An 11,934-nucleotide genomic window follows, 5' to 3' on the forward strand; every position below is an offset into this window, starting at 1 on the left:
TTTAATTAGACCAAAAAAGATGATCTGGCCAGAACACGACCCGAACTCGCCCGACCCGAATGAAGCTGATGTCTCTTTAAGCTCGAACCCATTTCAACCAGACCCTATTCACCAGCGTGCGCGTGCATGAATGATCCGAGTCAGCAATCATTTGTGCGTCTTTCTCGCACTTTTAGAAACGCTTCACCTGATTTACTGCACAACGTCCGTACCCGACACTGTGATATAACGATAGAAATTAGGCACGGAACCATGAAAAATACACAAAAACAAATTAAAGATTAAGAATCTGTATTTTGACTTATTAGTTTTTTTTCTCCAAAATATCATCTCTATGTATTCAAATTGAAAGGAGTTAAGTGCATCATTACATCCCAGTCTTTGATTTGAGTGTTTTTTTTTTAATTTAATGATCATTGACACAGGTAACATGTGGCGATCCCTTAATGTTCTCTACAAATTTTATTATACTTGATTTTTAAAGCAAAAAGTGATCTTTTAGACACATTTCTCCATGCATTGTCATTAAAGTTATTCATCTGTCGTTCTACAGGCTGCAGCTCATTGGGCGATCTGCTGTCACGAAGCGGCCAACTTGGCATCCCTTTCAGAGACTTACTCAGACTGGCACCAGTCCTGTTTGGATCTGGAACCCAGACTCCACTGGGATTCCCCCTTCTTTAACCAGTTTGATACAGATGCAGAGAACAAACCAAGAACCTCTCAGAAAAAATACAACAAAAGGAGGAAATGAAATGAAATGAAAATAGCTAAAGATTAACATGGACTCTCACTTCAGCAAAGGTTGATCTGTGCTGAAACGTTTAGTTCTCTGTCCTTTTACAACAAACAAAATGTAATATAATATTTGTAAATTCACATGAGTTTGTTTTTTTTTCACTGTAAAAGTAAAGCTGCATTAACCATTTTTTTGTATGTACTTGTTTGCAACACAACTGATTACAAAATCCAGCTGCATTTCTTGCTCATTCATTTAACTTGTCAGTTAAGTTCCTTAGTATTAAGAGTAAATGCAGAAGCTCAAAGCTTTTCCACTGAAAAAATATGCTCTGTACTCCACATGGTTACCACGGTGTCATCGGTGTGCAAATATTTACCGACCACATCACTGTCCTCATTGTTTCCGCTTTTCATGACGTGAGCGGTTGTCGTATTATAGGTAATAAATCCCATCAAAGGACCATTCATGTGTTGCCTTCGAAGTTGTTCACATATCTTTGTTTTTTGTTCAGTTTTGCATCCGTGTGGTTAAACTTTAGTTTATTTTTGGCTGCTTTGTTAGAGGCTGGGTGACCACTTTAAAGAGAGCAACATTTTTCCTTTGTGTAATAAAGATCCTTTGTACATTTTACACACATTCCTGTTAGCTCAAACAAAACTTTGCTTTTTTACTCTAAATTGGTGTCACGTTTGATTTCCAAAGCCCGAGCAACCCACATTCACTCATTAACTCCTTATTTATTCTTTTTAAATACACCAAAATTCCAGTACGAGCCATGGATCTACTTGGTATGTGGCAGGCATGCCTCGTGTGCTGAGCCCTGATTCTTTAAATATTTCCAACAGCTGTAGCCAAGGAAGTTCATTCCAGAGGAAATGCAAAACATGCAAACATGAAGAAGTCCACGCCCACGTCACAGAGCTGCAACGTGAGCAGCTTCCCAAGAAAGAGAAGCTTTAAACAGTTGTAAAAAGGATTAAATAAATTCATCAATAAGCAGCTTCATTCACTTATCAAGCAGAGTTCTAGATCATGAGAAAAGAAAAACTAGAAAGTTACTAAATTCCAGCAAGTGGCCCCAGCTGAATGAAAATAGTGATGGGCCTGGTGAAGTCGACGTCTTCTCCCGTCTCTCTCCCAGGGTAGAAATCCCTGTCCATCGTCCAGGATGTCAATGTTTCAGTGTGTGAGGAAACTGCTTCCACTGATCTGTAACATCCTGTTCTTCTCGTCTGTGAGCTTTAAATCCAGGTTTGTTTTTTGGTTTTATTTTTACCTCTGCCAACTTAGGAGGTGTTAATTTATTTATTTTTTTGTTTAACAGGATGTCGACACAAGTACTTAACAGATTTTGGACAAAACTTTAACCCAACATGTGCGGCCTTCAATTTCAATGAACAAAATAAATCCCAAAACACATAAAATGACAGTAAAAGACACAAGATTCCAATCGAAAAACTGACAAAATGACAGAAAAAATACAAAACGACAAATATATATATATATAACAACTCAGAAGATCTTTTCAAAAACACACAAAATTGACAACAAAAACACAGGAGATTCCTTTAAAAATACCACGGTCAATAAATCTTTGACCCAGTTTTTTTTAGAATTCAACCAACCAAATTCATTTTTTCTAAAATAGCTGTTGAAAACACACGTATATAATCGTTTTTTTTAAAAAAAAACATAAATCTTTATATTTTCCCGTGTAACATGCATTTCACAGTATGCCTGTCAAAATAAAAGTTTCTTTCAAAATAAAAGACAAGTTCAACATGAGATGTTAAGTATTAATTTATTTTTGACAAGCTGTCCGTGACCCACTTTTGGGTCCCGACCCACCAAATGATGTTCATAATGTGGCCCTCGGATCAGACAATCACATTTTGCCGTACACCATGGAATATTCTATTAAATATCAAAGGGAATCTGGATCTATTCCAGTCTCATTCTGGATCAGTTTCTATATCTCATCAGGAAACACACGCAGTAACTCGTGATCAACTTAGAAACAATAACCGAACCAAATGTATTTGGAATCAGGAGGAAATCCGTGTCCACTTTAGTTCTTGAGTCTCAAAGACACCTCATTAATACAAAGTACGTCACACTTCCTCGGATCACACCCAGCCCTGTAGCATTCTGAGAAAACAAGAATCCTTGCATTGGTCAGCTGAGAAGCCAGCAGACTTTGATCATATGAGAAACGCCCACGGGACGCCACAGTTCCTGTTGTGTCATGTTAGCATTCAAAGGATTCTTTGTGAGGCGTGTTGATTTAATGTTTCCTAGGAAGCCACATGCACATTGTCAGGACGACAAATACAAGTCTGTGTTCCTATCTTTAGAACCAACATACAATAGAGCTTAAACCAGCCTGATTAGAATATTGGTACATGGTGCAGTGACCAATAAAAGTGATAGTAATTATTTAACAGTTTTGGACTTTTATGACATTATCTGCAGAGAACCTGTTTAACCATTGAGAACTCAACTATGTGCAGCTCTACTGTATCTAATACTAACTTTGTTCAGGAATCATACTTTAAACTAAAGCACTCAGAGAACGCAAACCTCCACCAAGCACTAAATCTCCTCTTTACCAGTTATTGGCAGTGATCTGGATCAATGATCCTGATCACGGTACTATGATCATTCACACTTTAAAGACTTTCTAGCTCCATTAATTACAATACAGTAGGTCCACATGTATGGGCACTCCTAACTTAGATTTTAAAGAGGACATATAACCATTTTTCACCGTTAAAACCTAAATAACATATCTGTGCTGGGGTTTGGTCAAAATATAACATGAATCAAGCAACAGGGGAGGTTTATGCCCCTGTATAAACCAGCTCTTTCAGAGCACTTCGTTTTCCTCCCCCTCCCCTCCGCTCTCTTCCACGGGAGACAACACAGCGGTGCAGCCGTATCAATATGAACCTGAGTCCGACCCTGAGGGACAAGGCTCTCCCCAAGTAGTACGTCAACCAAGACTTCAGGGAGATATTTTCTGTGTTGGACTCAAGCAGGAGGGGAGGGAATTTTCTTTCCCAATTCAACTTGTGACATCACAACCTGAGAAAAATTGAAACGGAGCACTTGTTTCTGTGTTGTAAGACTTACACAGACCACAAACAAAGGACTGGATGGGTTTATTTCACATTTTGTGTGCCGGTGGACACTCAAGTTACCTCATATGTGTTAAAAAACACTGCAAAAGTGGATTTTTCATAATATGTCCCCTTTAAATGATGATTTAAAATGATTTAAACATTTTTGGCTGGATTGCCCTGTAGCTGGCCACCTTTGATGAGGGTGTCTAGTGTTTAAAAAGCCTAAAACACCCCCTGATTCAAAGGAACACTATGGATGATGCATCCGAAATTTACATCCTTCCCTTATCTGAGACACCACTCCCATGCCTCTCTCAAAGGATGGTTTAACATCATGTCCCGTGTTTAATGATTCCGTGGTGGTCGATTCGTATGCATGTGATTTAATCATGGGGAAAATGTGAGCCCTTTAATATTGTGCAGTTTCATTGAATTTGCCTATTAATTTGGAGATATCTACAACAAAATTAGTTGGTAATTGACACAATGATTCATGGCTTCTCTGACTTTTTTTTTTGCTTGCTGCCATGGGCCTAATTGGGTGCTTGAACAGGCCAGATTTGGCCCCCGAGCCTTGAGTTTGACACGTGTGTGTTACAGACTTTGTGTCAAAAACTATAAGGATGATTAAATCTTGAGTGAATCTTCTTGTTTAACTGCTGACTACAATTGTTCTTCAATCCAGTCGTTTGTCATCAGAATCGACCCTGAAACATTTCATTTTCAGCTTTAAAAGTTTGTGAACGTTCACATGAAATTTCAAAGTCACATTAGACCACAGAAGAAGACAGACCTGATACTGTATAAAGGTTGTTTTGCTGGATTCCCATGTTATAGACATCAGTGTAGCCAGAACGGATCTGTTTGAAACCTAAAGCATGTGGAACTCTGCTTTGGGTCGTGGTTGGACAATGAATTTTACTGAATGGATATGAAACTAGCGTGTCAGCAGTTCACAAAGAACAGTGTGGTTACAAGTGTTTATTCACAAGTTTTACATCATAAATACAGTCCAACATCTGTCATTCAATGCCAGCAACTTCTTTTTGTCTTATTTTTTAATGAAACGTCAACATATTATTCAAAAAGAAGACAAAAAAGAACTTTCTGGAATTATAACGCAGAGGATCAACATCAAAGTGACCAGCAGATCCCTCTGAAGAAGACTGGCAGTTGAGAGTCGAAACATGTCAGGAGATCAAAGTACATTTCCTGAAGAACAGTTATCTGAATAAATGAAACCTTAACATATTATCTGTTATTCAAGGTGAACATTTAGTCACTCAAACGCATTCTTAACTCATTTCTGTTGGAAGGGGAGGAGTCGGCAATATTTTTAATTGTTAAAAATTGGCTCAAATTCACTCAACATAATCATGCAACTTTAAGTTAGCTTATTGGTTAGCTACAGTTAACTATAAACTATTAAACCCTCTACAGATGTAATCAACCAAAACGACCTTGTTTTTAACCCACCTCCTCACTACAGCTGAGTATGAAGCCAGGGGTGCTTTAGGATAACGGTTTATTCAATCAATGCATGTAACGCACCGCATTTATCGTTCAGTAACGATAACGCCGTTGTAACGGCGTAAAAATTAGCTAGATTACCCCAATATTTCAAACACTAGTCATTTGCGAGGATTTTCCAGATTTTTAAAAAATAGTTGCGATTTAATATTACTATAAATGATGTAGCACTGCAACGCCCATCGTATTTTATCTACAATGTACTGTATATGGCAATTTTTCAAAAATTCCTGTTTTTGCTGTAATTTTTACTTTGAACAGAAACTTCCTGCGGGACGGACTAGATCGCCGATATGTCATCAGTTTGATGTGTTCCTAATCGCGCTCGGCTTTAATTGGAAATGCTCCCAGACCTTCAAAACCATCCGCTCTAGAATAGACCTGTTTGATATGCTTTAGACTTCGATTGCGTGTTCACACCGACCAAATGAGGCGGACCATCTTAGCAAACAGAGCATTTTAATCGCTCTAGGGTTCGTCGGTGTGAATGCATCCTAAAAACACAGAAATGATCACTAGTCTCATTAGATTCTGTCTCATTGATTCCTCAAAAACATTCCCATGATATTTTTTTTTGTCTGATGTCGTCATAGTAACATATCTGATGCTAACTGACACTTTAATGACATGCAATCACGTAATTTATGCATATCTGGTGAGATACGAAACATCTGGCGGAAGAACTTGAAGAGTTTGTGTCCTCCAGGTGTTTGGTGCACCTTTATGATTGGATCTGGATCTGGTCATCAGGTCGAGGGCGTGAAATTAAAAGAAACTCTTATCACATTTTTTCCCTTCGTACACATGAGAAGCAGACATTTATTTAAATTTCTGCTTTGTAAGTGTTGGAGGATGCAGGCAAGTTTGATCTCAGCTGACTAGTCGACACAAGATCCTAATGAGAAACTCACTTTCCCATTTTCCACTGTGTTGGAACATGAAGGTGCATCGTTGCTTGTGATCATTTCAAACTGAATGACAGAGAAAAGGAATTCTCAGTTTTACCCTGATCTTTTGTGGCAATTTTTCTATTGTTGAAAAGTCAGCAAGTAACATATGTTTGAATGAAACCAAGTGAAGGAAGTCCTTTCAGTGTTTGACTAATTTCAGTTCCTGCATGCACGTATTAAAACGAGCAGGATTTCCTGGATGTAAATGAATCAAAGATTTGTATAAATCTGCGTGTCCTCAAACTTGCAGCAGGCCACACATTGTAAATGTAAATCATTACATTTAAATCTAAATCCAAATGTTAAATCTGTGTGATCGACAGGCGCTGACCTACCCACTTTGTATAATTTCTAAACATTTAGCTTTACAGTTGGTGACTGATTTAACATTTACATTTAGATTTAACATTTAATTGTAACTTTTACATTGACATTTAACTTTTACATTGATATTTAACTTTTACTTGTAGATTTATCATTTAAATTTAACTTTTACATTTTGATTTATTTTTCATGTGTACACATTTTTAAATAGTAAATGGACTTGATTTTATATAGCGCCTTAACACCACACTGAAGCAGTCTCAAAGCGCTTTACATATCAGCTCATTCACCCAATCACTCTCACATTTACACACTTAGGGTTCAGTGTCTTGCCCAAGGACACTTCGACACATAGTCAGGTACTGGGCTCAAACCCCCAACCTCTCGATCAGAAGACGACCCTCTACCACCTGAGCCACGGTCGTATGATATACATGTTGTTATACATGAATTTGTCTCAAATGAATGAAATGCACATGCTAAAATAAACAGCTTTGCAACATTTAGCAACAAATCGTGTTTAAAAAACGTATGTGAATTTTTTTATGTTACTTTTGACCAGATTTACAGCAATATTTGTGATTTTTTTTTCTCGTAAAAATGTCAATATTAATGTAAATAAATGTTAAATCTAAATGTTAAATGTTAAATGTTAAATCTAAATCTAAATCTAAATGTTAAATCACAATCTAAACATTAAATCTAAATGTTACTTATAAATTTAAATGTTAAATCTCAATGTTACATTTAAATCTAAATGTTACATTTAAATCTAAATGTTAAATGTAATCTAAATCTAAATATAATCTAAATCTAAATGTTACATTTAAATATAAATGTTAAATATAAATGTTTAATATAAATATAAATGTTAAATATAAATATAAATGTTAAATCTAAATATAAATATAAATGTTGAATGTAAATCTAAATGGTAAATCTAAATGTTACATCTGAATGTAAATGCCAAATGTTAAATCTAAATCTAAATGTTACATCTGAATGTAAATGCCAAATGTTAAATCTAAATCTAAATGTTAAACCTAAATCTAAATGTTAAATCTAAATTTAAATGTTACATCTAAATGTTACATTTTAATATAAATGTTAAATGTTAAATGTAAATGTAAAATGTTAAATGTTAAATGTCAAATGTTAAATGTCAAATGTTAAATGTAAATGTATATGTAAACTGTAAATGTTAAATCTAAATTTAAATGTTACATCTAAATGTTACATTTTAATATAAATGTTAAATGTTAAATGTAAATGTAAAATGTTAAATGTTAAATGTTAAATGTTAAATGTTAAATGTCAAATGTTAAATGTAAATGTATATGTAAACTGTAAATGTTAAATCTAAATGTTAAACCTAAATCTAAATGTTAAATCTAAATTTAAATGTTAAAGCTAAATGTTATACATTGATATCATTCATTGACAGTAAAGTTTGCCATTGTGCAGCAGGGGAGGGGAGGGACTGTCAGTAGGTGGGTGTGTCCAACAGGAAAACACACACTCAAAGTATGCCAGTGGGTGTGTAGCCTGCTCAGTGAGAATAGTTGAGCTGCAGAGCAGGATAGGAAAGCTGCTGAAGTGTATTCAGGGTTTATTTTATTATTATATGTTTTTAAATCATTTAAACATGGAGACAACTGATTTAAATGAAAGAAACATGGCAGGTGGTTGTGCTGCAGGTTGCAAACCTTTGAAAAAGAGAAAGAAAAAAGTTTGCAGAAGTCTCAAAGTGACAAGAAAAGTTGTGCAAAGATGAATGGGCGCCTCGTGAAGGGTGAGTTAATCACTTTTATTACAAATTGAATGTGTAAAAGTGAAAAGTGAACAGCTGTGCTGCATTAAAACTCAAATGAGGTCGAATTTGCACAAGTTAAAGCCTTTGTGTGAAGTTTTTACTCACTTTTTTGTGCAGCTTATTTGAAATAAATTAATAAATATTTGTAGAAGTGTAAGCAGGGTTTGGCCCTTCAGTTTGAACGCATGAAATGGGCGGTTTGAGCTCCGTTTAAAGGAAGTATGTAGAGATAGTAACCCTGCCTTCCTCTTCCTTTGACTTTTTTTAAATAAAGTTTTTGAATGACTTCACATGAGGAGTTGTCTTTGACCTGATTGTGTCACCTGTGCATTTTCCCTCACACATTTATCAATAATAATTGTATTTTATGTTTCTTAGTGTAAAATCCACTCTCGTGATCTCTTTATTTTATAGCTCCATGTTTTAATCTTTGTGTGAAGTTCACCAGCGTCACCTCCTGGAAATTCAAAGCCATGGCTGCACTTCGGCCCCAACGCGATGCGTTCATGGACACTCGGGAATTTCAACATTCTTTGCACCACAAGTGAGTCCCTCCAACTACTCATTTCCCCCCTTCTTAAACAGGTTTTTTGAGTTTCTTCAGTTCAAGACAATAAGTTGAGACGATTTCACCACAATATTACATAACTACGTGTCACAACGACAGGCAGAAAACGAAACAACCCACAAATGTGTAAGTCAAACCTGGGCCAGTAAAAATTAAATGATAAAGTCAAAAATGAAGAAGAAAAACAAACTTTTGGGGCAACATTGAAAAACATTTGTGGGTAAGTATTATAAGTTTAAAAAAATATACAAGCTTTTTAACATTATCAATGTAAATTTGAACTTGCTAAAATAAACAGTAACTTTTTTCTCTCCAACATTTAAAACCACATTTTATTTTTTACGTTACTTTTGACCAGACAGCAATATTATATTTAAATCTAAATATTATATTTAAATATAAATGTTGAATCTAAATGTGACATCTAAATGTTACATTTCAATTTAAATGTTACATTTCAATTTCAATTTAAATGTTACATTTCAATTTCAATTTAAATGTTACATTTCAATTTCAATTTAAATGTTACATTTCAATTTCAATTTAAATGTTAAATATTAAATATTAAATCTAAACATTACATTTAAATCTAAATGTTCAATAAGAAATCTAAACGTTACACTTAAATCTAAATGTTCAATATGAAATCTAAACATTGGATCTAAATGTTGAATCTAAGTGTGACATCTAAATGTTACATTTAAATCTAAATGTTACATTTAAATCTAAACGTTACATTTAAATCTAAATGTTCAATAAGAAATCTAAATGTTAAATATAAATGTTGAATCTAAATTTTACATTTAAATCTAAATGTTCAATATAAAATGTAAATGTTGAATCTAAATCTAAATATTGAATCTAAATGTTAAATCAAAATGTTAAGTAATCATTCCAGTTTTTAACCATGATTTGTAGAGCATTTGAAAGACCTTTTGCAATATATATATATATGACATATATACAAACAACTTTTCTATTGTACTTTTGTCTTCATTGTCTCCATTTTCACCTTTATATTGAATCATTGCTTTAATCTTTCTGAACCTTTCGTATGTGTAAAATAGTAGATTGTGTGTAGTGTAGGTGTGTGTTTGTGACAGGGTTTCATTATGAGTGAGGTGGGATTTCCCTGTTCCTGTAGGTTAGAGAGGTATCAGGTGTACAGAGCAGAACAAGATGATGTGTGTGTGTGTGTGTGCGTGCGTGACACAATAGGATACATTGTGTTTGCAAAATGCATCCTCCTCATCCTCACAGTTTTAGTAATCTGTTCACAGTGTAAAGGAAACTTCCTCATTTCGTTGCTCTGTAGCTGTGGTGAAAACTTCCTCCTGACACACAGTTTTAGCTCAGTGTGAGGAAGTAACACACACACACACACACACACACACACACACACACACACACACACACACACACACACACACACACACACACACACACACACACACACACACAGTTCACTTAGTGATGATGGTGATAATATGCAAACCAGTAGCTGATAGGATGACAGCAGAGATGTAAACTAAGTGACCACCAGGGGGCAGTAGAAGTGGTTCCATTGATGCTTTATGTTTCCCAACCTTTTCTGTCTCCTGTCCCCCCCCCCCCCCGAGGCCTTTCTTCAAATTAGGAGAACCTCTTCGTCACTCAAATTTAGTAACCTTTCTTGTTTTATTTACATGTTGTTAACATGTTGGCCTCTGAAATCTCCTACAGCGTGAAAATGTCAACCTGTACTTTTAAAGCACACTAAATATACATTTTGTGCATTGCAATTATTGTATATCAGAGAATATATTTACCTCGATTTTTGGGAATGTGCATAAAAATGAAGGCCATAATTTTGTTTATTCCATTAATGCCGTTTATTGTCAATGGGTGGAAAAGATGTTGGATGATTATGTACAGTGTCTGAAAAGGCTTAAAAATGACTCAGCATGTTGGAAATAGATTTATCAATCTTTCCATGAACCCCTAGGGGTAAACGTACCCCTGGTTCGGAACCACTACCTTAAACCACGTGTCAAACTCAAGGCCCGGGGCCAAATCCAGCCATTTAGAGCATCCAGTTTGGCCCGCAGGAGAAAGTAAAACTCACAGAAAACATGAAATATTGTGTAAATTACCAAATAATCCAGTTGTCCAGATATCTCAAATTCACCAACTCTACAATATTTTCACAGGTTTGCATTTTTCCATTGTCTATATACTGTGTGTGTGTGTGTATATATATATATATATATATTTGTAATTGCAAATTGTGTAAAGAACTCTCACCTCTGCCTTAAACTGTTTTAAACTAGGCCTTCTTTTCAGAAACGGACGTTAAAAACTAAACGGTAATGACCACTATTAGAAGTTTAGAATATTTTTTAAGCCTCTTTTAAACAACGAATTCAGTGCCAGCCATTTTCAGAATTTCTACCCCCTCAGTGGCAGCCGTTTTTTGAGCATTTTGACAAATTTTTTATGACTTACAGAATATTTTGTACAATGACTATCTGAAATCTGACACCAGATTCTGAAAGATTAATGTCTCTACTTTCATCAGAAAAAATTGTTTTTAGCTTGTTTCGTTCTTCTGGAATCCGTAGTTGAATAGAGGCAAGTTTCACACAAATCGCCAGTTTGTGACAAAAAGCTGAGAAAAATGTCTTTTTCTGACAAAATGTGTTAGTGACTTTGAAGCATTTTTTTTTTTTTTGCTTTAGTGACGCCTCAACATTGGTTTCCTTCTATAAAACTACAAAAACAACACTGAGACCAGGCTTTTGATGGCAAAATTATTATTATTTGGATATCTGGGTCAGAGTTGAATGGTTTCCTTACTGTATTTTGGCGTTCCTCCAAGTCTCTCCTCCCCCGTCAATCACACAGAC

At 35.2% G+C, this 11,934-nt stretch overlaps 1 protein-coding gene across 1 annotated transcript in view; it reads left to right on the top strand.

Moving 5' to 3' along the window:
- Positions 1-928, top strand: part of anapc1 (anaphase promoting complex subunit 1) — a 55,270-nt gene extending 54,342 nt beyond the window's left edge. The window contains exon 53 of the mRNA XM_028467861.1: positions 554-928. Coding sequence (XP_028323662.1) covers positions 554-684 — 131 coding nt within the window. The 3' untranslated portion in view covers positions 685-928. The remainder of the gene's footprint in view (positions 1-553) is intronic.
- The last annotated feature ends 11,006 nt before the right edge of the window (positions 929-11,934 follow it).

This window comes from Gouania willdenowi, chromosome 15 (assembly GCF_900634775.1).
Source record: "Gouania willdenowi chromosome 15, fGouWil2.1, whole genome shotgun sequence".
Taxonomy (NCBI): domain Eukaryota; kingdom Metazoa; phylum Chordata; class Actinopteri; order Blenniiformes; family Gobiesocidae; genus Gouania; species Gouania willdenowi.